Source organism: Bombina bombina, chromosome 2 (genome assembly GCF_027579735.1).
Source record: "Bombina bombina isolate aBomBom1 chromosome 2, aBomBom1.pri, whole genome shotgun sequence".
Lineage (NCBI taxonomy): Eukaryota > Metazoa > Chordata > Amphibia > Anura > Bombinatoridae > Bombina > Bombina bombina.
The window spans coordinates 360,927,229-360,953,552 of NC_069500.1; the positions used below are offsets into that span (position 1 = coordinate 360,927,229).

The window sequence follows — 26,324 nt, forward strand, 5'->3', positions numbered from 1 at the left end:
CTAGTTTTTTTCCACATGGCTGGCTTAAATTTGCCTAGAAACAGTTTCCTTAGGCTTTCCACTGTTTAGACATGAGTGGGAGGGGCCTAATTTAGCTCTTTATTGTGCAGTAACTTTTACAGACTGAGACATCCAGCTTTCCTCCAGGAGTCCCCTGAATGCTATAGGACCTCTCTTAAAGGGCTCTTAGGCTTTCCAAAGTCGTTTGTTTGGGAAGGTAGGGCCACAGCAGAGCTGTGGCAGTTTGTTGTGACTGTTAAAAAACGTCTATCAATTTTTTGATCAGTTTTTTGAACTAAGGGGTTAATCATCCATTTGCAAGTGGGTGCAATGCTCTGTTAGCTTATTATACACACTGTAAAAATTTCGTTTGATTTACTGCTTTTTTTCACTGTTTTTCAAATTCTGACTTTTTTTATTTTTCTTAAAGGCACAGTACCGTTTTTATTTTTTGCTTGTTAACTTGATTTAAAGTGTTTTCCAAGCTTGCTGGTCTCATTGCTAGTCTGTTTAAACATGTCTGACATAGAGGAAACTCCTTGTTCATTATGTTTAGAAGCCATGGTAGAACCCCCTCTTAGAATGTGTACCAAATGTACTGATTTCACTTTAAGTAATAAAGACCATATTCTGTCTTTAAAAAATGTATCACCAGAGGAATCTGACGAGGGGGAAGTTATGCCGACTAACTCGCCCCACGTGTCAGACCCTTTGACTCCCGCTCAAGGGACTCACGCTCAAATGGCGCCAAGTACATCTAGTGCGCCCATGGCGTTTACTTTACAAGACATGGCGGCAGTCATGGATAATACACTGTCAGCGGTATTAGCCAGACTACCTGGGTTACGAGGAAAGCGAGATAGCTCTGGAGTTAGAAGAAATACAGAGCATACTGACGCTTTAGTAGCTATGTCTAATACTCCCTCACAATATGCAGAAGCTGAGGAAGGAGAGATTCTTTCTGTGGGTGATGTTTCTGACTTGGGGAAGAGGATTCAACCTGATTCTGATATGTCAACATTTAAATTTAAGCTTGAACACCTCCGCGTATTGCTCAGGGAGGTTTTAGCTGCTCTGAATGACTGTGATACAATTGCACTGCCAGAAAAATTGTGTAGATTGGATAAATACTATGCAGTGCCGGTGTGCACTGATGTTTTACCAATACCTAAAAGGTTTACAGAAATTATTACTAAGGAATGGGATAGCCCAGGGGTGCCGTTCTCTCCCCCTCCTATTTTTAAGAAAATGTTTCCGATAGATGCCACCACACGGGACTTATGGCAGACAGTCCCTAAGGTGGAGGGAGCAGTTTCTACCCTAGCTAAGCGTACTACTATCCCTGTCGAGGACAGTTGTGCTTTCTCAGATCCAATGGATAAAAAGTTAGAGGGTTACCTTAAGAAAATGTTTATTCAACAAGGTTTTATTCTACAGCCCCTTGCATGCATTGCCCCAGTCACTGCTGCTGCGGCTTTCTGGTTTGAGTCTCTGGAAGAGGCTTTACAGGTAGAGACTCCATTGGATGACATAATTGACAAGCTTAGAGCACTTAAGCTAGCCAATTCTTTTGTTTCTGATGCCATTGTTCATTTGACTAAACTAACGGCTAAGAATTCTGGTTTTGCTATTCAGGCGCGCAGGGCGCTATGACTTAAATCATGGTCAGCTGACGTGACTTCAAAGTCTAAGCTGCTTAACATTCCCTTCAAGGGGCAAACCCTATTCGGGCCTGGTTTGAAGGAGATCATTTCTGATATCACTGGAGGAAAAGGTCATGCCCTTCCTCAGGTGCACATGCGTCTGGCGGATGTTCCAGACGTTCAGGCATTTTGTCAGGCTTTAGTTAGAATCAAGCCTGTGTTTAAACCTGTTGCTCCGCCATGGAGTTTAAATTTGGTTCTTAAAGTTCTTCAAGGGGTTCCGTTTGAACCTTTTCATTCCATAGATATCAAACTTTTATCTTGGAAAGTTCTATTTTTGGTAGCTATTTCCTCGGCTCGTAGAGTTTCCGAGTTATCTGCCTTACAATGTGATTCCCCTTATCTGATCTTCCATGCAGATAAGGTAGTTTTGCGTACCAAACCTGGGTTTTTACCTAAGGTGGTATCTAATAAGAATATCAATCAAGAGATTGTTGTTCCGTCATTGTGTCCTAATCCTTCTTCAAAGAAGGAACGTCTATTACACAATCTTGACATGGTTCGTGCTTTAAAGTATTATTTACAAGCTACTAAAGATTTTCGTCAAACATCTGCTTTGTTTGTTGTCTACTCTGGACAGAGGAGAGGCCAAAAGGCTTCGGCAACTTCTCTTTCGTTTTGGCTAAGATGTATAATACGCTTAGCTTATGAGACTGCTGGCCAGCAGCCTCCTAAAAGGATTACAGCTCATTCTACTAGAGCTGTGGCTTCCACATGGGCCCTTAAAAATGAGGCTTCTGTTGAACAGATTTGCAAGGCGGCGACTTGGTCTTCGCTTCATACCTTTTCAAAATTCTATAAATTTGATACTTTTACTTCTTCGGAGGCTATTTTTGGGAGAAAGGTTTTACAGGCAGTGGTACCTTCCGTTTAAGTACCTGCCTTGTCCCTCCCTTCATCCGTGTACTTTAGCTTTGGTATTGGTATCCCACAAGTAATGGATGATCCGTGGACTGGATACACCTTACAAGAGAAAACATAATTTATGCTTACCTGATAAATTTATTTCTCTTGTGGTGTATCCAGTCCATGGCCCGCCCTGTCATTTTAAGGCAAGTATTTCTCTTGTAAGGTGTATCCAGTCCACGGATCATCCATTACTTGTGGGATATTCTCATTCCCAACAGGAAGTTGCAAGAGGACACCCACAGCAGAGCTGTTATATAGCTCCTCCCCTAACTGCCATATCCAGTTATTCTCTTGCAACTCTCAACAAGCATGGAGGTAGTAAGAGAGAGTGGTGAAATATAGTTATTTTTTTTTTTCTTCGATCAAAAGTTTGTTATTTTTAAATGGTACCGGAGTTGTACTATTTTATCTCAGGCAGTAAATAGAAGAAGAATCTGCCTGAGTTTTCTATGATCTTAGCAGGTTGTAACTAAGATCCATTGCTGTTCTCACATATGTCTGAGGAGAGAGGTAACTTCAGCGGGAGAATGGCGTGCAGTTTACTCTGCTATGAGGTATGTGCAGTTACAATTGTTTTCTAGAATTGGAAATGCTAGAAAATGCTGCTGATACCGTGATTTAATAGCGACTGGTATCATACTTACTCTCAGGGGTAATACCCTTATAAAAATGCAATATAAAACGTTTGCTGGCATGTTTAATCGTTTTTATATATGCTTTGGTGATAAAACTTTATTGGGGCCTAGTTTTTTCCACATGGCTGGCTTTATTTTTGCCTAGAAACAGTTTCCTGAGGCTTTACACTGTTATAGTATGAGTAGGAGGGGCCTATTTTAGCGCTTTTTTGCGCAGTTAAGATTACAGACTTAGACATCCAGTTTTCCTCAGAAGTCCCCTGAATGCTACAGGACACCTCTTAAGGGCCCAAAGTAGTTTATTGGGGAAGGTAGGGCCACAGCAGAGCTGTGGCAGTTTGTTGTGACTGTTAAAAAAAACGTCTATATCGTTTTTTTTGATCCGTTTTTTGAACTAAAGGGTTAATCATCCATTTGCAAGTGGGTGCAATGCTCTGTTAGCTTATTACATACACTGTAAAAATTTCGTTTGATTTACTGCCTTTTTTCACTGTTTTACAAATTTTGACAAAATTTGTTTCCCTTAAAGGCACAGTACCGTTTTTTATATTTGCTTGTTAACTTGATTTAAAGTGTTTTTCAAGCTTGCTAGTCTCATTGCTAGTCTGTACAAACATGTCTGACATAGAGGAAACTCCTTGTTCATTATGTTTAAAAGCCATGGTGGAACCCCCTCTTAGAATGTGTACCAAATGTACTGATTTCACTTTAAGCAATAAAGATCATATTCTGTCTTTAAAAAAATTATCACCAGAGGAATCTGACGAGGGGGAAGTTATGCCGACTAACTCTCCCCACGTGTCAGATCCTTTGACTCCCGCTCAAGGGACTCCCGCTCAAATGGCGCCAAGTACATCTAGGGCGCCCATAGCGATTACTTTACAAGACATGGCGGCAGTCATGGATATTAAACTGTCAGCGGTATTAGCCAGACTACCTGAATTTAGGGGTAAGCGAGATAGCTCTGGGGTTAGACGAAATGCAGAGCATACTGACGCTTTAAGAACCATGTCTGATACTGCCTCACAATATGCAGAAGCTGAGGAAGGAGAGCTTCAGTCTGTGGGTGATGTTTCTGACTCAGGAAAGATACCTGATTCTGATATTTCTACATTTAAATTTAAGCTTTAACACCTCCGCGTATTGCTCAGGGAGGTTTTAGCTGCTCTGAATGACTGTGATACAATTGCACTGCCAGAAAAATTGTGTAGATTGGATAAATACTATGCAGTGCCGGTGTGCACTGATGTTTTACCAATACCTAAAAGGTTTACAGAAATTATTACTAAGGAATGGGATAGCCCAGGGGTGCCGTTCTCTCCCCCTCCTATTTTTAAGAAAATGTTTCCGATAGATGCCACCACACGGGACTTATGGCAGACAGTCCCTAAGGTGGAGGGAGCAGTTTCTACCCTAGCTAAGCGTACTACTATCCCTGTCGAGGACAGTTGTGCTTTCTCAGATCCAATGGATAAAAAGTTAGAGGGTTACCTTAAGAAAATGTTTATTCAACAAGGTTTTATTCTACAGCCCCTTGCATGCATTGCCCCAGTCACTGCTGCTGCGGCTTTCTGGTTTGAGTCTCTGGAAGAGGCTTTACAGGTAGAGACTCCATTGGATGACATAATTGACAAGCTTAGAGCACTTAAGCTAGCCAATTCTTTTGTTTCTGATGCCATTGTTCATTTGACTAAACTAACGGCTAAGAATTCTGGTTTTGCTATTCAGGCGCGCAGGGCGCTATGACTTAAATCATGGTCAGCTGACGTGACTTCAAAGTCTAAGCTGCTTAACATTCCCTTCAAGGGGCAAACCCTATTCGGGCCTGGTTTGAAGGAGATCATTTCTGATATCACTGGAGGAAAAGGTCATGCCCTTCCTCAGGTGCACATGCGTCTGGCGGATGTTCCAGACGTTCAGGCATTTTGTCAGGCTTTAGTTAGAATCAAGCCTGTGTTTAAACCTGTTGCTCCGCCATGGAGTTTAAATTTGGTTCTTAAAGTTCTTCAAGGGGTTCCGTTTGAACCTTTTCATTCCATAGATATCAAACTTTTATCTTGGAAAGTTCTATTTTTGGTAGCTATTTCCTCGGCTCGTAGAGTTTCCGAGTTATCTGCCTTACAATGTGATTCCCCTTATCTGATCTTCCATGCAGATAAGGTAGTTTTGCGTACCAAACCTGGGTTTTTACCTAAGGTGGTATCTAATAAGAATATCAATCAAGAGATTGTTGTTCCGTCATTGTGTCCTAATCCTTCTTCAAAGAAGGAACGTCTATTACACAATCTTGACATGGTTCGTGCTTTAAAGTATTATTTACAAGCTACTAAAGATTTTCGTCAAACATCTGCTTTGTTTGTTGTCTACTCTGGACAGAGGAGAGGCCAAAAGGCTTCGGCAACTTCTCTTTCGTTTTGGCTAAGATGTATAATACGCTTAGCTTATGAGACTGCTGGCCAGCAGCCTCCTAAAAGGATTACAGCTCATTCTACTAGAGCTGTGGCTTCCACATGGGCCCTTAAAAATGAGGCTTCTGTTGAACAGATTTGCAAGGCGGCGACTTGGTCTTCGCTTCATACCTTTTCAAAATTCTATAAATTTGATACTTTTACTTCTTCGGAGGCTATTTTTGGGAGAAAGGTTTTACAGGCAGTGGTACCTTCCGTTTAAGTACCTGCCTTGTCCCTCCCTTCATCCGTGTACTTTAGCTTTGGTATTGGTATCCCACAAGTAATGGATGATCCGTGGACTGGATACACCTTACAAGAGAAAACATAATTTATGCTTACCTGATAAATTTATTTCTCTTGTGGTGTATCCAGTCCATGGCCCGCCCTGTCATTTTAAGGCAAGTATTTCTCTTGTAAGGTGTATCCAGTCCACGGATCATCCATTACTTGTGGGATATTCTCATTCCCAACAGGAAGTTGCAAGAGGACACCCACAGCAGAGCTGTTATATAGCTCCTCCCCTAACTGCCATATCCAGTTATTCTCTTGCAACTCTCAACAAGCATGGAGGTAGTAAGAGAGAGTGGTGAAATATAGTTATTTTTTTTTTTCTTCGATCAAAAGTTTGTTATTTTTAAATGGTACCGGAGTTGTACTATTTTATCTCAGGCAGTAAATAGAAGAAGAATCTGCCTGAGTTTTCTATGATCTTAGCAGGTTGTAACTAAGATCCATTGCTGTTCTCACATATGTCTGAGGAGAGAGGTAACTTCAGCGGGAGAATGGCGTGCAGTTTACTCTGCTATGAGGTATGTGCAGTTACAATTGTTTTCTAGAATTGGAAATGCTAGAAAATGCTGCTGATACCGTGATTTAATAGCGACTGGTATCATACTTACTCTCAGGGGTAATACCCTTATAAAAATGCAATATAAAACGTTTGCTGGCATGTTTAATCGTTTTTATATATGCTTTGGTGATAAAACTTTATTGGGGCCTAGTTTTTTCCACATGGCTGGCTTTATTTTTGCCTAGAAACAGTTTCCTGAGGCTTTACACTGTTATAGTATGAGTAGGAGGGGCCTATTTTAGCGCTTTTTTGCGCAGTTAAGATTACAGACTTAGACATCCAGTTTTCCTCAGAAGTCCCCTGAATGCTACAGGACACCTCTTAAGGGCCCAAAGTAGTTTATTGGGGAAGGTAGGGCCACAGCAGAGCTGTGGCAGTTTGTTGTGACTGTTAAAAAAAACGTCTATATCGTTTTTTTTGATCCGTTTTTTGAACTAAAGGGTTAATCATCCATTTGCAAGTGGGTGCAATGCTCTGTTAGCTTATTACATACACTGTAAAAATTTCGTTTGATTTACTGCCTTTTTTCACTGTTTTACAAATTTTGACAAAATTTGTTTCCCTTAAAGGCACAGTACCGTTTTTTATATTTGCTTGTTAACTTGATTTAAAGTGTTTTTCAAGCTTGCTAGTCTCATTGCTAGTCTGTACAAACATGTCTGACATAGAGGAAACTCCTTGTTCATTATGTTTAAAAGCCATGGTGGAACCCCCTCTTAGAATGTGTACCAAATGTACTGATTTCACTTTAAGCAATAAAGATCATATTCTGTCTTTAAAAAAATTATCACCAGAGGAATCTGACGAGGGGGAAGTTATGCCGACTAACTCTCCCCACGTGTCAGATCCTTTGACTCCCGCTCAAGGGACTCCCGCTCAAATGGCGCCAAGTACATCTAGGGCGCCCATAGCGATTACTTTACAAGACATGGCGGCAGTCATGGATATTAAACTGTCAGCGGTATTAGCCAGACTACCTGAATTTAGGGGTAAGCGAGATAGCTCTGGGGTTAGACGAAATGCAGAGCATACTGACGCTTTAAGAACCATGTCTGATACTGCCTCACAATATGCAGAAGCTGAGGAAGGAGAGCTTCAGTCTGTGGGTGATGTTTCTGACTCAGGAAAGATACCTGATTCTGATATTTCTACATTTAAATTTAAGCTTTAACACCTCCGCGTATTGCTCAGGGAGGTTTTAGCTGCTCTGAATGACTGTGATACAATTGCAGTGCCAGAGAAATTGTGTAGACTGGATAAATACTATGCAGTGCCGGTGTGTACTGATGTTTTTCCAATACCTAAAAGGTTTACAGAAATTATTACTAAGGAATGGGATAGACCAGATGTGCCGTTCTCTCCCCCTCCTATTTTTAGAAAAATGTTTCCTATAGACGCCACCACACGGGACTTATGGCAGACAGTCCCTAAGGTGGAGGGAGCAGTCTCTACTCTAGCAAAGCGTACTACTATCCCTGTCGAGGACAGTTGTGCTTTTTCAGATCCAATGGATAAAAAATTAGAAGGTTACCTTAAGAAAATGTTTATTCAACAAGGTTTTATCCTACAGCCCCTTGCATGCATTGCTCCTGTCACTGCTGCTGCGGCGTTCTGGTTTGAGTCTCTGGAAGAGGCTTTACAGGTAGCGCCTCCATTGGATGACATACTTGGCAAACTTAGAGCACTTAAGCTAGCCAATTCTTTTGTTTCTGATGCCATTGTTCATTTGACTAAACTAACGGCTAAGAATTCTGGTTTTGCTATACAGGCGCGCAGGGCGCTTTGGCTTAAATCATGGTCAGCTGACGTGACTTCAAAATCTAAGCTGCTTAACATTCCCTTCAAAGGGCAGACCCTATTTGGGCCTGGTTTGAAGGAGATTATTGCTGATATCACTGGAGGAAAATATCATGCCCTTCCTCAGGACAGGTCCAAATCAAAGGCATTACCAGTTTGTAGCTCTTCCCTTTGGATTAGCTACAAACCCCAAGAATCTTTACGAAGGTTCTAGGGTCGCTTCTGGCGGTCCTAAGGCCGCGGGGCATAGCAGTGGCCCCTTATTTAGACGACATCCTGATACAGGCGTCAAACTTCCAAATTGCCAAGTCTCATATGGACGTAGTACTGGCATTTCTGAGGTCGCATGGGTGGAAAGTGAACGAGGAAATGTGTTCTCTATCTCCACTCACAAGAGTTTCCTTCCTAGGGACTCTGATAGGTTCTGTAGAAATGAAAATTTACCTGACGGAGTCCAGGTTATCAAAGCTTCTAAATTCCTGCAGTGTTCTTCATTCCATTCCGCGCCCTTCGGTGGCTCAGTGTATGGAAGTAATCGGCTTAATGGAAGCGGCAATGGACATAGTGCCGTTTGCACGCTTACATCTCAGACCGCTGCAACTATGCATGCTCAGTCAGTGGAACGGGGATTACACAGATTTGTCCCATCTACTAAATCTGGATCAAGAGACCAGGGATTCTCTTCTCTGGTGGCTATCTCGGGTCTATCTGTCCAAAGGTATGACCTTTCGCAGGCCAGATTGGACAATTGTAACCACAGATGCCAGCCTTCTAGGTTGGGGTGCAGTCTGGAACTCCCTGAAGGCTCAGGGATCGTGGACTCAGGAGGAGACACTCCTTCCAATAAATATTCTGGAACTGAGAGCGATATTCAATGCTCTTCAGGCTTGGCCTCAGCTAGCGACAATGAGGTTCATCAGATTTCAGTCGGACAACATCACGACTGTGGCTTACATCAACCATCAAGGGGGAACAAGGAGTTCCCTAGCGATGTTAGAAGTCTCAAAGATAATTCGCTGGGCAGAGATTCACTCTTGCCACCTATCAGCTATCCATATCCCAGGTGTAGAGAACTGGGAGGCGGATTTTCTAAGTCGTCAGACTTTTCATCCGGGGGAGTGGGAACTCCATCCGGAAGGTGTTTGCACAATTGATTCATCGTTGGGGCAAACCAGAACTGGATCTCATGGCGTCTCGCCAGAACGCCAAACTTCCTTGTTACGGATCCAGACCAGGGATCCCAAGGCGACGCTGATAGATGCTCTAGCAGCGCCCTGGTCTTTTAACCTGGCTTATGTGTTTCCACCTTTTCCTCTGCTCCCTCGACTGATTGCCAAGATCAAGCAGGAGAGAGCATCAGTGATTTTGATAGCGCCTGCGTGGCCACGCAGGACCTGGTATGCAGATCTAGTGGACATGTCATCCTTTCCACCATGGACTCTGCCTCTGAGACAGGACCTTCTACTTCAGGGTCCTTTCCACCATCCAAATCTAATTTCTCTGAGACTGACTGCATGGAGATTGAACGCTTGATTTTATCAAAGCGTGGCTTCTCCGAGTCAGTCATTGATACCTTAATACAGGCACGAAAGCCTGTCACCAGGAAAATTTATCATAAGATATGGCGTAAATATCTTTATTGCTGTGAATCCAAGGGTTTCTCATGGAGTAAGGTCAGGATTCCCAGGATATTATCTTTTCTCCAAGAAGGTTTGGAAAAAGGATTGTCACCTAGTTCCTTAAAGGGACAGATTTCTGCTCTGTCTACTCTTTTGCACAAGCGTCTGGCAGATGTTCCAGACGTTCAGGCATTTTGTCAGGCTTTAGTTAGAATCAAGCCTGTGTTTAAACCTGTTGCTCCGCCATGGAGCTTAAATTTGGTTCTTAAGGTTCTTCAAGGAGTTCCGTTTGAACCTCTTCATTCCATAGATATCAAACTTTTATCTTGGAAAGTTCTTTTTTTTGGTAGCTATTTCCTCGGCTCGTAGAGTCTCCGAGTTATCTGCCTTACAATGTGATTCTCCTTATCTGATTTTCCATTCGGATAAGGTAGTCCTGTGTACCAAACCTGGGTTTTTACCTAAGGTGGTATCTAACAAGAATATCAATCAAGAGATTGTTGTTCCATCCTTGTGTCCTAATCCTTCTTCAAAGAAGGAACGTCTATTACACAATCTGGACGTGGTTCATGCTTTAAAGTTTTACTTACAAGCTACTAAAGATTTTCGTCAAACATTTGCTTTGTTTGTAGTCTACTCTGGTCAAAAGGCTTCCGCAACCTCTCTTTCTTTTTGGCTAAGAAGCATAATCCGCATAGCCTATGAGACTGCTGGACAGCAGCCTCCTGAAAGGATTACAGCTCATTCTACTAGAGCTGTGGCTTCCACTTGGGCCTTTAAAAATGAGACTTCTGTTGAACAGATTTGCAAGGCGGCGACTTGGTCTTCGCTTCATACCTTTTCAAAATTCTACAAATTTGATACTTTTGCTTCTTCGGAGGCTATTTTTGGGAGAAAGGTTTTACAGGCAGTGGTACCTTCCGTTTAAGTACCTGCCTTGTCCCTCCCTTCATCCATGTACTTTAGCTTTGGCATTGGTATCCCACAAGTAATGGATGATCCGTGGACTGGATACACCTTACAAGAGAAAACACAATTTATGCTTACCTGATAAATTTATTTCTCTTGTGGTGTATCCAGTCCACGGCCTGCCCTGTCATTTTAAGGCAGGTAATTTTTAAATTTAAACTACAGTCACCACTGCACCCTATGGTTTCTCCTTTCTCTTGCTTGTCTTTGGTCGAATGACTGGATATGGCAGTTAGGGGAGGAGCTATATAGACAGCTCTGCTGTGGGTGATCCTCTTGCAACTTCCTGTTGGGAAGGAGAATATCCCACATGTAATGGATGATCCATGGACTGGATACACCACAAGAGAAATAAATTTATCAGGTAAGCATAAATTATGTTATTGTTGCTCTCTTTAGGCGATTTTATGCTTATATTTCTTCAAATCCATACAAAAGAGCAAAGAGGCACAAACAAGCATGATTGAAATGTTCTTGATAAAGAAGCAAAAAGGGGAGTCTCTTGAATAGATAAACAAAGATGCTGTATTGCAAACAATTCATCACTTATGCTTACCACCGCTAGCTCACATTCATTCCTCTGAACCTCCTGGCTAATGGTAGCATTTGTAAATTAATGCAAAGATACAAAACAAACGATCCTCCGAAGTAAGTACTAGACTCCGCTGTGTGTTTTCAGCTGATGCCTTTCAATATGGGTCACCAGCTCTTTACACACAACTTTTCCTTTTCTACTTCAGCTGGTGGCTTGTAGTTGCAAACTTTCATTCACTGCGGCTAACCAGCTCTTAAAGAAAAGTATGACTCTTTTCACCTGCTGCAAATTCCTGCTTGGTGCTTTTAGTACACAAATTCAGCGGTCAGGTACCCATCAAAGGATCATTTCAGAATGCAGCCTGCAGTCAACACAAGTTTCGCCCATCATGCACTGCGGTAGTTTCTGGGCCTCATCAGGACTAATTTTTTAGCTGCCAAGTTCACCTATTTATTAGCTGTATTAACCCTTTATTCCTTTTAACCCCTTAAGGACCGACGACGTTCAGGGTACGTCCTCTAAAAAAAAATACAATTATCGACCGAGGACGTACCCCGTACGCCGTCAGTCTTGGAAGGTGGTGGAAGCGATCCTGATCAGTTCCAGCCACTTTCCGGTTATTGCAGTGATGCCTCGATATCGTGGCATCCTGCAATAACCATACTTGGCCATCCAATTTTATTATTATTATTATCATTTATTTGTAGAGCGCCAACAGGTTCCGCATCGCTATGAACATGGGTGGTATATTTTAAAAAAAATTACAGGGATACAGGGATCAAATGGAGAGAGAGGCAGGAAAGGATGAGAGAGTGAATTAAAATCTTTGTTGTGTCTTGGTAAGGAAATGTCTAATTTTAGCAATGTTTCTTCTGTTAAGTGTGATCAGTCCACGGGTCATCATTACTTCTGGGATATTACTCCTCCCCAACAGGAAGTGCAAGAGGATTCACCCAGCAGAGCTGCATATAGCTCCTCCCCTCTACGTCACTCCCAGTCATTCTCTTGCACCCAACGACTAGATAGGATGTGTGAGAGGACTATGGTGATTATACTTAGTTTTATATCTTCAATCAAAAGTTTGTTATTTTAAAATAGCACCGGAGTGTGTTATTACCTCTCTGGCAGAGTTTGAAGAAGAATCTACCAGAGTTTTGCTATGATTTTAGCCGGAGTAGTTAAGATCATATTGCTGTTCTCGGCCATCTGAGGAGTGAGGTAAACTTCAGATCAGGGGACAGCGGGCAGATGAATCTGCATAGAGGTATGTAGCAGTTTTTATTTTCTGACAATGGAATTGATGAGAAAATCCTGCCATACCGATATAATGTCATGTATGTATACTTTACACTTCAGTATTCTGGGGAATGGTACTTCACTAGAATTACACTGTAAGAAATACATAAAGCTGTTTAATAACTAGAGATTATGTTTAACGTTTTTGCTGGAATGTAAAATCGTTTTCATTTGCTGAGGTACTGTGTGAATAAATGTTTGGGCACTATTTTTCCACTTGGCAGTTGCTTAATCTGTTTTTCTGACAGTTTCTGTTCTCCCTCACTGCTGTGTGTGAGGGGGAGGGGCCGTTTTTTGGCGCTTTTACTATGCATCAAATATTTCAGTCAGCAACTCATTGTATTCCCTGCATGATCCGGTTCATCTCTACAGAGCTCAGGGGTCTTCAAAACTTATTTTGAGGGAGGTAATTTCTCTCAGCAGAGCTGTGAGAATTATAGTTTGACTGAGATAAAAAACGTTTATTCTGTAATTTGTTTCCTGCTTTCAGAATTTGTTATCTTTGCTAATGGGATTAAACCTTTGCTAAAGTTGTGTTGTTTACAAGGATTGAGGCTATAACTGTTTCAATTTATTAATTTTCAACTGTCATAGATCTTCTGTGCTTCTTAAAGGCACAGTACGTTTTAATATTATTCTAATTGAATTGTATTTCCAAGTTGCAAGTTTATTTGCTAGTGTGTTAAACATGTCTGATTCAGAGGATGATACCTGTGTCATTTGATGCAATGCCAAAGTGGAGCCCAATAGAAATTTATGTACTAACTGTATTGATGCTACTTTAAATAAAAGTCAATCTGTACAAATTGAACAAATTTCACCAAACAACGAGGGGAGAGTTATGCCGACTAACTCGCCTCCCGTGTCAGTACCTACATCTCCCGCTCAGAGGGAGGTGCGTGATATTGTAGCGCCGAGTACATCTGGGCGGCCATTACAAATCACATTACAGGATATGGCTACTGTTATGACTGAGGTTTTGGCTAAATTACCAGAACTAAGAGGTAAGCGTGATCACTCTGGGGTGAGAACAGAGTGCGCTGATAATATTAGGGCCATGTCAGACACTGCGTCACAGGTGGCAGAACATGAGGACGGAGAACTTCATTCTGTGGGTGACGGTTCTGATCCAAACAGACTGGATTCAGATATTTCAAATTTTAAATTTAAACTGGAAAACCTCCGTGTATTACTAGGGGAGGTGTTAGCGGCTCTGAATGATTGTAACACAGTTGCAATACCAGAGAAAATGTGTAGGTTGGATAAATATTTTGCGGTACCGACGAGTACTGAGGTTTTTCCTATACCTAAGAGACTTACTGAAATTGTTACTAAGGAGTGGGATAGACCCGGTGTGCCTTTCTCACCCCCTCCGATATTTAGAAAAATGTTTCCAATAGACGCCACCACAAGGGACTTATGGCAAACGGTCCCTAAGGTGGAGGGAGCAGTTTCTACCTTAGCTAAGCGTACCACTATCCCGGTGGAGGATAGCTGTGCTTTTTCAGATCCAATGGATAAAAAGTTAGAGGGTTACCTTAAGAAAATGTTTGTTCAACAAGGTTTTATATTGCAACCCCTTGCATGCATTGCGCTGATCACGGCTGCAGCGGCATTCTGGATTGAGTCTCTGGAAGAGAACATTGGTTCAGCTACTCTGGACGACATTACGGACAGGCTTAGAGTCCTTAAACTATCTAATTCATTCATTTCGGAGGCCGTAGTACATCTTACTAAACTTACGGCGAAGAATTCAGGATTCGCCATTCAGGCACGCAGGGCGCTGTGGCTAAAATCCTGGTCAGCTGATGTTACTTCTAAGTCTAAATTGCTTAATATACCTTTCAAAGGGCAGACCTTATTCGGGCCCGGGTTGAAAGAGATTATCGCTGACATTACAGGAGGTAAAGGCCATGCCCTGCCTCAGGACAAAGCCAAAGCCAAGTCTAGACAGTCTAATTTTCGTTCCTTTCGTAATTTCAAAGCAGGAGCAGCATCAACTTCCTCTGCACCAAAACAGGAAGGAGCTGTTGCTCGCTACAGACAAGGCTGGAAACCTAACCAGTCCTGGAACAAGGGCAAGCAGACTAGGAAACCTGCTGCTGCCCCTAAAACAGCATGAATTGAGGGCCCCCGATCCGGGATCGGATCTAGTGGGGGGCAGACTTTCTCTCTTCGCCCAGGCTTGGGCAAGAGATGTTCAGGATCCCTGGGCGCTAGAGATAATATCTCAGGGATACCTTCTGGACTTCAAATACTCTCCTCCAAGAGAGAGATTTCATCTGTCAAGATTGTCAACAATCCAGACAAAGAAAGAGGCGTTTCTACGCTGCGTACAAGAGCTCTTGTTAATGGGAGTAATCCATCCAGTTCCACGATCGGAACAGGGACAGGGGTTTTACTCAAATCTGTTTGTGGTTCCCAAAAAAGAGGGAACTTTCAGACCAATCCTGGACTTAAAGATCCTAAACAAATTCCTAAGAGTTCCATCGTTCAAGATGGAGACTATTCGGACAATTTTACCTATGATCCAAGAGGGTCAATACATGACCACTGTAGATTTAAAAGATGCTTACCTTCACATACCGATTCACAAAGATCATTATCGGTACCTAAGGTTTGCCTTCCTAGACAGGCATTACCAGTTTGTGGCTCTTCCATTCGGATTGGCTACAGCTCCAAGAATCTTCACAAAGGTTCTGGGTGCTCTTCTGGCGGTACTAAGACCGCGGGGAATCTCGGTAGCTCCATACCTAGACGACATTCTGATACAAGCTTCAAGCTTTCAAACTGCCAAGTCTCATACAGAGTTAGTGCTGGCATTTCTAAGGTCACATGGATGGAAGGTGAACGAAAAGAAAAGTTCACTCGTTCACTCTTCCTGGGGACTCTTATAGATTCTGTAGAAATGAAGATTTACCTGACAGAGGACAGGCTAACAAGACTTCAAAGTGCTTGCCGCACCCTTCATTCCATTCAACACCCGTCAGTGGCTCAATGCATGGAGGTAATCGGCTTAATGGTAGCGGCAATGGACATAGTACCCTTTGCACGCTTACACCTCAGACCACTGCAACTGTGCATGCTAAGTCAGTGGAATGGGGATTACTCAGACTTATCCCCTTCTCTGAATCTGGATCAAGAGACCAGAAATTCTCTTCTATGGTGGCTTTCTCGGCCACATCTGTCCAGGGGGATGCCATTCAGCAGACCAGACTGGACAATTGTAACAACAGACGCCAGCCTTCTAGGTTGGGGTGCCGTCTGGAATTCTCTGAAGGCTCAGGGACAATGGAGTCAGGAGGAGAGTCTCCTGCCAATAAACATTCTGGAATTGAGAGCAGTTCTCAATGCCCTCCTGGCTTGGCCCCAGTTGACAACTCGGGGGTTCATCAGGTTTCAGTCGGACAACATCACGACTGTAGCTTACATCAACCATCAGGGAGGGACAAGAAGCTCCCTAGCTATGATGGAAGTATCAAAGATAATTTGCTGGGCAGAGTCTCACTCTTGCCACCTGTCAGCAATCCACATCTCGGGAGTGGAGAACTGGGAGGCGGATTTCTTAAGTCGTCAGACTTTTCATCCGGGGGAGTGGGAACTTCATCCGGAGGTCTTTGCCCAAATACTTCGACGTTGGGGCAAACCAGAGATAGATCTCATGGCGTCTCGACAGAACGCCAAGCTTCCTCGTTACGGGTCCAGATCCAGGGATCCAGGAGCAGTCCTGATAGATGCTCTGACAGCACCTTGGGACTTCAGGATGGCTTACGTGTTTCCACCCTTCCCGTTGCTTCCTCGATTGATTGCCAGAATCAAACAAGAGAGAGCATCAGTGATTCTAATAGCACCTGCGTGGCCACGCAGGACTTGGTATGCAGACCTGGTGGACATGTCATCCTGTCCACCTTGGTCTCTACCTCTGAAACAGGACCTTCTGATACAGGGTCCCTTCAAACATCAAAATCTAACTTCTCTGAAGCTGACTGCTTGGAAATTGAACGCTTGATTTTATCAAGACGTGGATTTTCTGAGTCAGTTATTGATACCTTAATACAGGCTAGGAAACCTGTTACCAGAAAGATTTACCATAAGATATGGCGTAAATACCTATATTGGTGTGAATCCAAAGGTTACTCTTGGAGTAAGGTTAGGATTCCTAGGATATTGTCTTTTCTCCAAGAAGGTTTAGAAAAGGGTTTATCTGCTAGTTCATTAAAGGGACAGATCTCAGCTCTGTCCATTCTGTTACACAAACGTCTGTCAGAAGTTCCTGACGTCCAGGCTTTTTGTCAGGCTTTGGCCAGAATTAAGCCTGTGTTTAAAACTGTTGCTCCACCATGGAGTTTAAACCTTGTTCTTAATGTTTTACAGGGCGTTCCGTTTGAACCCCTTCATTCCATTGATATAAAGTTGTTATCTTGGAAAGTTCTATTTTTAATGGCTATTTCCTCGGCTCGAAGAGTCTCTGAATTATCAGCCTTACATTGTATTTGATTTTTCATTCGGATAAGGTAGTCCTGCGTACTAAACCTGGGTTCTTACCTAAGGTAGTTACTAACAGGAATATCAATCAAGAGATTGTTGTTCCTTCTTTATGCCCAAATCCTTCTTCAAAGAAGGAACGTCTACTGCACAACCTGGATGTAGTCCGTGCTCTAAAATTTTACTTACAGGCAACTAAGGAATTTCGACAAACGTCTTCTCTGTTTGTCATTTACTCTGGGCAGAGGAGAGGTCAAAAAGCTTCCGCTACCTCTCTTTCTTTTTGGCTTCGTAGCATAATTCGTTTAGCTTATGAGACTGCTGGACAGCAGCCTCCTGAAAGAATTACAGCTCATTCTACTAGAGCTGTGGCTTCCACTTGGGCCTTCAAGAATGAGGCCTCTGTTGAACAGATTTGCAAGGCTGCAACTTGGTCTTCGCTTCATACTTTTTCCAAATTTTACAAATTTGACACTTTTGCTTCATCGGAGGCTATTTTTGGGAGAAAGGTTCTTCAGGCAGTGGTTCCTTCTGTATAAAGAGCCTGCCTATCCCTCCCGTCATCCGTGTACTTTTGCTTTGGTATTGGTATCCCAGAAGTAATGATGACCCGTGGACTGATCACACTTAACAGAAGAAAACATAATTTATGCTTACCTGATAAATTCCTTTCTTCTGTAGTGTGATCAGTCCACGGCCCGCCCTGTTTTTAAGGCAGGTAAATATTTTTTAATTTATACTCCAGTCACCACTTCACCCTTGGCTTTTCCTTTCTCGTTGGTCCTTGGTCGAATGACTGGGAGTGACGTAGAGGGGAGGAGCTATATGCAGCTCTGCTGGGTGAATCCTCTTGCACTTCCTGTTGGGGAGGAGTAATATCCCAGAAGTAATGATGACCCGTGGACTGATCACACTACAGAAGAAAGGAATTTATCAGGTAAGCATAAATTATGTTTTTTAAGGTGGAAGCGCAAGGTTTTAGCTAAGGACTGAATGTGAGGAGTGAAAGAAGTATCTGAGTCAAGTGTGACCCCAAGACATCGGGCATGTGAGGTTGGGGTAATGATGGAATTGTCAACAGTTATAGAGACATGGGGGTGGAGATTTTGGAAGAAGGGGGGAAAATAAGGAGCTCAGTTTTGGAGATTTAGCTTGGGGTAGTAAGAGGACATCCAAGATGAGATGTGAGAGAGACAGTTAGTGACACGGGTTAGCAAGGAAGGAGATAGTTCTGGTGCAGAGAGGTAGATTTGGGTATCGTCGGCATACAAATAATGAAACCCGTGGGACTTTATTAAGGAACCTAGTGAGGATTTGTAGATTGAGAAGAGAAGGGGACCGAGGACAGAGCCCAACAGAAAGAGGTAACTGGACAGAGGATACCTCAGAGAAGGCTACACTAAAGGTACAGTTAGACAGATAGGAAGAGAACCAAGACAGAGCTGTGTCACAGAGGCCAAAGGATTGGAGGGTATGGAGCAAAAGAGGGTGGTCGACTGTATCAAAGGCTGCGGACAGATCAAGGAGGGTAAGTAGAGAGAAGTGGCCTTTGGATTTTGCTGTAAGTATGTCATTGGTAACCTTAACAATTGCTGTCTCTGTTGAGTGAAGGGGACAAAATCCAGATTGCAGTGGGTCAAGGAGGGAGTTTAATGTAAGGATATGGGATAGACGTGCATATACTAGCTTTTCAAGAAGTTTTGAGGCAAGAGGTAGTAGGGAAATAGGGCGGTAGTTGGATGGGGAGGTTGGATCGAGAGAAGATTTTTTTAAGGATAGGTGTGACTAATGCATACTTAAGATATGTGGGAACTATACCAGTGCTGAGGGAGACGTTGAAGATGTGTGTTGAGTATACGGGTAAGGGTAGAAGAGAGGGAGGGGGATGGGGTCGAGGGGACAGGTAGTGAGGTGAGAGGATAGTATAAGGGCAGAAACTTCATCCTCTGTAACAGGGGCAAAAGAGCTAAATTTATGGCTATGTGGGTTTTGGATGATTGTGAGCTTTTGAGGGGGTGGGAGACCGGTAGTATGTTGAGAGCTGATTTCATTTCTGATGGAGTCGATTTTGTTGTTGAAGTAGCGGGCAAAATCTTGGGCTGAGAGAAAAGTTGTGGTGGGAGATGGGGGTGGGCGGAGAAGAGTATTGAATGTGGAGAACAGACGTTTTGGGTTTGACGAAAGAGTAGAGATAAGAGTAGAGAAGTAATGTTGCTTATATAGATTAAGGGCAGAATAGTAAGAGTTCAAGATGAACTTATAGTTAAGATAGTCCGCAGAACTCCGAGATTTCCTCCAGTGTCGCTCAGCAGTACGGGAACATTTGCGTAGGTACCGTGTCAGAGGCATATGCCAGGGCTGAGGATGAGTGTATGTTTTCCGAGCTATGGTAGGGGGGGCCAGGTTATCAAGGACCGATGTAAGGGTGGAGTTATAGTGGCAGATGGATTCATCAGGACAGGAAACGGAGGGGGGGCGAAGAGAGAAGAGGTTCGAGAGAGCTAGCGAGCTGTTGCTGATCTAATGACTTGATTCTTCTGTGAAGTTTAGTGTGAGGGGTAGAAGGAGGGAGAGTTGTAGGGAGGGAGGTGATGGTACAAGTGAGGAGGTGGTGGTCAGAAAGAGGAAAAGGTGAGTTTTTGAAGTTTGAGATAGTGCATCGATAACTGAAAATCAGATCAAGGGAGTGACCATCTTTGTGAGTTGGAGAGTCAGTCCATTGTGACAGGACGAAAAAGGAAGTGAGTTGCAGAAGTTGTTTTGCAGAGGAGGCAGAGGGATTATCAATAGGGAGGTTGAAGTCACCGAGAATGAGGGCAGGGGTATCCGAGGAAAGGAAGTAAGGTAGCCAGGCAGCAAAGTAATCTAGAAATAGAGTTGCGGAGCCAGTTGGGTGGTATATGACTGCAACGCGTATAGAGAGAATAAACTAATCGTGTGTTTCGAATGAAGAAAAGGTGAGGGAAGAGAAGGGATGTATTTGTTGAAAGATTCAACGAGAGGAAAGTAAAATACCAACACCACCTCCTTGTCTATTGTCAGACCTAGGAGTGTGGCTGAAGTGGAGACCCCCATGTGACAGTGCAGCAGAGGAAGCAGTGTCTGAAGGAGAGAGCCAGGTTTCTGTGAGAGCCAGAAGATTGAGAGATTGGGAGATAAAGAGTTCATGGATAGAAGTTAGTTTGTTGCAAACAGAGTGAGAGTTCCATAGTGCACAAGTGAAGGGGTTGGTGGCTTTAGATGCAAGAGGATTAAGGTTACCAGAGTTTTTTTTTGATGAGTTTCAAGGGGAAGAGAGAGTCTTTAGGAATGTGTAAAGTTCATGAATACAAAAGTAAGGTGAGGTTAGGAGAGATGGGCTAATGAGCAATGCAGGTGGTGAGGGGTAAGGAGTAATTGAGTAAAGTAGTTTGTTAAATAGACAAAATGTGGCAAAAAGGGATATTGAGATATTGTGCATTTGTTACAAAATAGACAGTGTATAAAACTCAGTATAAAAATAGAATTTGCCTAATCCCTTTCCCAATCCTTGTATAATTCATTGTGCCTCACTTATAAATGTTCACTTAAGAGATGTGAACATATGATGTTACAAATTGTTTTGCCTATGAAATTTTGCTCCTCATGTTTAGATAGAACCTTAACATTTAAAGATAAATTACTCCCTTTTGAGCCTATTGTCTCTCAGGATAATGCTGTTCAGGATATGCTACAGCTTTGTCTTCAAACATCCCAAGCCTCAATGGCATCACTTACTATGCCCTGCGGTTTCTCTCAGCCTCCTGGGGTCGTGTATTTGCCTGTAGATTTTGCTGCACAGATATCATCTGCGGTGTCTGAGGCTTTAGCTGCTTTTTCCGTGGTGGTGTAAGGGCAAGAGGAAATTAAAGCATATTTCTGATAATAAGGTGTCTATTTCATCTGCCGCTGCGAAGGTTGACCTCCCCCATATGTCTGATGAGGAGGATACCTCGGTAGCTTCTGAGGGAGAAATCTCAGATTCTGACAGTATAAATCCTTTGATTCTGAAGAAGTAAACTTCAGATTTAAGAATGAACACCTTTGTTTACTTCTAAAGGAGGTACTGTCTATTTTTTACAAATCTGATTCTTCTGTCGCTGTCCACCCTAAAAAATTTAGTAAGCTTAACAAATACTATGATGTTCCTTCCTCTGTGGAAGTGTTTCCTGATCTAAACCGTGTGTTGGCGATCATTGCACAGGAATGGGATAAGCCAGGGATTCCTTTTTCCCCGTCTCCTCTTTAAAAAGATGTTTCCTGTTTTTTACTTCATTCGGGACTCATGGCACTGTGCCTAAGGTAGAAGGGGCTATTTCTACTCTGGCCAAGAGAACAATGATTCCTATAGAGGATAGCTGTTCTTTTAAGGATTCCATGGACAAAAAGCTGTAGGCTTATTTAAAGAAAATGTATGTTCATCTGGGTCTACAATGGCAACTTGCAGTTTGTATTGCCACGATAAGTGCAGCATCTTATTAGTGTGATGCTTTGTCCGAGTTGATTTTAGAGGAGACTCTTTTAGAGGAGATCCAAGATAGGATTAAGGCTCTCAAACTGGCCAATTCCTTTATCTCTGATGCCAACATGCAAGTCATTAGTCTGGGAGCAAAGATGTCTGGCTTCACTGTCCTAGCCCGCAGGGCTCTGTGGCTAAAATCTTGGTCAACTGAAGTTACCTCCAAGTCCAAGCTCCTGTCCCTACCATATAAAGGTAAGACCCTTTTTGGTCCTGGTCTGGCGGAGATAATTTCTGAAATTACCGGCGGAAAGGGGTCCTTTCTACCACAAGACAAGCAGAATAGACCTAAGGGACGTCAAATTTCTAATTTTCGCTTTCGTCCGCTGTCAGCATGAAGGGTCTGCCCCTGGTCCGGGATTTATCAAGTGGGGGCAGACTTGTTTCGATAAGCTTGGATACACAATGTCCCAGACCCTTGGGCTGTGGACATAGTATCTCAGGGTTACAAAATAGAGTTCAAGACTTGTCCTCCCAGGGGCAGATTCCTCCTCTCAAGATTATCTGTGGTTCAGGTAAAAAGAGAGGCATTCTTAAGCTGTGTTCAGGACCTTTCATCCCTGGGAGTGATTGTTCCAGTCCCAGTAAGGGAACAGTGTCTAGGATTCTATTGAAATCTGTTTGTGGTTCCCAAAAAAGAGGGAACTTTTCGACCCATTTTAGACTTGTGTCTCGGCAAAATTCTCCATAGACCTGAAGGAGGTATCATCACCAGTTCCTAGGATCATCACTAGTTCCTGAGATTCGCTTTTCTAGACAAGCACTTTCAATCTGTTGCTCTTCTGTTTGGCCTTGCCACAGCTCCCAGAATTTTCACAAAGGATCTAGGGTCTCATGGCAGTTGTCATGTCTCCGGGAACTGCAGTGGTGCGTTACCTGGAGGACATATTGGTTCAGACGCCATCTTTTGAACTAGCAAACTCTCATACAGAGATCTTGTTGTCTTTTCTACGTTCCCACGGATGGAAACTGAATCTGGTGAAGAGTTCCCTTGTTCCAACTACAATGGTGTGTTTCTTTAGGGACCATCATAGATTCCCTATCTATGAAGATTTTTCTGACGGAGGTCAGAAAATCCAAACTTCTCTCCTCTTGCCTCTCTCTCCAATCTCCTGTTTGGCCATCAGTGGCTCATTGCATGCAGGTAATTAGTCTGTTGTTCGTTTCCATGGACATCATTCCCTTTGCTTGATTCCATTTGAGAGCTCTACAGTTATACATGCTCAGTAAATGTAGCGGATACCATTCTGATCTTTCTCAGAGGGTAGATCTGGACCAGTTGACAAGAGACTCTCGTGGTGGATTTTTCAGGATCATCTGTTCCAGAGCACATGCTTCTGGAGACCCTCCTGGGTGATTATGACCATGGACGCCAGTCTGCTAGGCTGGGTAGCAGTCTGGGACTCATTAAAGGCTCAGGGCCTGTGGACTCAGGAGGAGTCTTCTTTCCCCATAACCATCTTGGAGTTGAGCGATCTTCAATGCCTTGATGGTTTGGCCTCAGTTGTCCTTAGCCCTGTGTATCAGATTCCAGTTGGACAACATCACCTCAGTGGCTTACATCAACCACCAAGGAGGAACTCGGAGTTCCTTGGCCATAAAGGAGGTGACTCGCCGCATTCAGTGGGCGGAAGCTCACGATTGTCTCGTATCTGCCATCCACATTCCAGGAGTGGACAACTGGAAAGCGGATTTTCCTAGCAGACAGACCTTTCATCCCGGGAAGTGGGCTCTCCATCCGGTGTTGTCTAGGTTAACCCTCAAATGGGGGGTGCCGGAGTTGGATCTGATGGCGTTTTGTCAGAACGCCAAGCTTCCACGGTAAGGTTCGCTGTCAGCAAATCCTCATATAGTCTGGCGCGTCTTGAGATCCTCAGATGCTCTGGCGGTTCCTTGAGATTTTGGTCTAGCGTACCTCCTTTTGCTCTCCACTTCCTCGAGACATTGCATGTATCAAACAGGAGAGAGCGTCCGTAATCCTAATAGCTCATGCATGGCCTCGCAGGATCTGGTTTTCACACCTAGTGAAGATGTCTTCTCTTCCTCCTTGGAGGTTACCTCTGAGGAAGGACCTTCTAACTCAGGGTCCTTTCCTCCAGCAAAATCTTGTTTTTCTGAAGTTGACTGCATAGAGATTGAACGCTTAGTTCTGACTAAGCGTGGATTTGCTGAGTCCGTCATTGATACCATGCTTCAGGCTCGCAAGCCTGTTACTCGTTAAATTTACCATGAGGTATGATGCAAATATCTATTTTGGTGTTAATCGAAGGGCTTCTCTTTGAGCATTGTCAGGATTCCTAGAATTTTGTCTTTTCTCCAGGTTGATCTGAAGGTGGGTATGTCAGTCAGTTCTCTGAAAGTTCAGATTTCTGCACTGTCTATTCTTTTACACAAATGTCTGGTGGATGTGCCAGATGTTCAATCGTTTTGTCAGGCCTTGGTCAGAATCAGGCCTGTGTTTAAACCTGTTGCTCCTCCTTGGAGCCTTAACCTAGTTCTTAGAGTTTTGCAGCAGGCTCCGTTTGAGCCAATGCATTCTGTAGATATTAAGTTATCTTGAAAAGTTTTGTTTCTTATTGCTAATTCCTCTGCTCGCAGAGTTTCTGAACTCTTGGCTCCTCTTTTTGGGCTTTCAAAAATTAAGCTTCTGTGGAACAGATTTGCAAGGAGGCCACATTAACCTCTCTGCATAATTTTTCTAAATTTTACAAATTTGATACTTTTGCTTCAGCTGAGGCTTCATTTTTGGAGAAAAGTTCTTCAAGCGGTGGAGCCTTCACTTTAGGCTTGAACCTGATGTCTTGTTCTCCCTCCATGTTCATTTCGTTTACTCTAGTTTGGGTATTGGTTCCCACTAATAATTGGAATGATGTTGTGGACGTTCCTTGTCTTAGGAAAGAAAACAAAATTTATGCTTACCTGATAAAAAAAAAAAAAACGGAGATGGAGAGTCCACGACCCCACCCTTATTTAAGACAGTATTTTTTGTTAAACCTCAGGCACCGCTACACCTTTGTGTTATCTTCTTTTTCCATTTCCCTTCGGCCGGTTTTGGGTAAGGAAAGTTACACTTAACAGCTTTGCTGGGGTGCTTTTTGCCTCCTCCTGCTGGCCAGGATTGAATAGCCCACTAGTAATTTTTATGATGTTGTGGACTCTTCATGTCCGGAAAAAAAATAATTTATCAGGTAAGCATAAATTTAGTTTTTCATTAGATTTTTCTTGGATATGTGCTGCTACTCTTATTTCATAATGCAGTTCCTTTTTAATGTAGGAATTGTAGCTATTGCTTTATTTATATTTTCATAATATGAGATTTTTTTTTTTTTCCTAGAGTGCCACTTTTGGAGCAGATAGAGACAATTATGAAGAGTGGACTTATCAGGATTTCTTTAACGAAGATGGTATTGTCCTTGATCCTTTGGTTGTGTTGCCAGTCGCTTACAATATAACTACTGCTGTGGTACCATGTACTGCTGGTGAGTAATTTGCATTTTAACTCTCCAAAGAAATCAGGGTCATAAGATCCATGTAGGATTAATATCACATTAAATTGAGATTCTAAACAAAATTTACATGAAGTAAGTTATTACTGGTCAATCGGTTGACCTAGGGTTCTAACATCACACATATATTCTAAATATTCATACATTTCCATCTTATACTTTACTGAACTGAGATCCAGTTTGTTTTAAGGTATATATTGTCCTTCAACACACCTTTATTTTTCCATCTGAGTGTTTTGTTATTTCACTGTAACTAGTTCATTTTGGCAAGGTGGGTTACAGTAATAGAATAATATGGCCCATGAGCTAGTGACGTATGGGATATACAATCCTACCAGGAGGGGCAAAGGTTCCCAAACCTCAAAATGTCTATAAATTCACCCCTCACCACACCCACAATTCAGTTTTACAAACTTTGCCTCCTATGGAGGTGGTGAAGTAAGTTTGTGCTTTATGATTTCTTTTATGATAAGCGCGTCTTAGCATTCTGAAACCCAATTCCTCTCAGAGGGAGGTACAGTGTTTGTCAGAGGGATGTGAAGAGACTATTGCCTATTGATTTTATGGTTTCCCTTGTGAGAAATATTTTCAAGGGTTCTCTGTTATCGGTCGTAGGGATTCATCTCCTGCCTCCCTTTTCAGATCGATGATATACTCTTATATACCATTACTTCTGCTGATAGTTTTCAGTACTGGTTTAGCTATCTGCTATATGTGGATGGGTGTCTTTCGGTAAGTATGTATCATTATATTTTACTTATATTTGCCATGAGTCAGGTCTATGTGTATTTCCCTTTGCAGTCTGGAAGTTTTGTTATGGGAATCATGTTTTAGGAAGTTTGTCTTAACTGGGGTATAGTGTTTTTCAATTTGACTTGTTTTTTCTTTGAAAACTTGCAGGTAAATTAGGCTTGCGGGCGCAAAATGCTGTTATATATTGCGTCATTCTTGGTGCGAGAATTTTTGGGTGCGAATATGCGTCCGTAATGACGCAAGTTTGTCATTTCCGGCGTCTTAGTTGACGCTAGGATGT

At 42.8% G+C, this 26,324-nt stretch overlaps 1 protein-coding gene across 1 annotated transcript in view; it reads left to right on the forward strand.

The window, feature by feature from the left end:
* The window catches only part of KNTC1 (kinetochore associated 1), a 1,377,837-nt gene that overhangs the window by 722,136 nt on the left and 629,377 nt on the right, over window positions 1-26,324 (forward strand). The window contains exon 37 of the mRNA XM_053701768.1: window positions 25,120-25,264. Within this exon, the coding sequence (XP_053557743.1) occupies window positions 25,120-25,264 (145 nt within the window). The remainder of the gene's footprint in view (window positions 1-25,119; window positions 25,265-26,324) is intronic.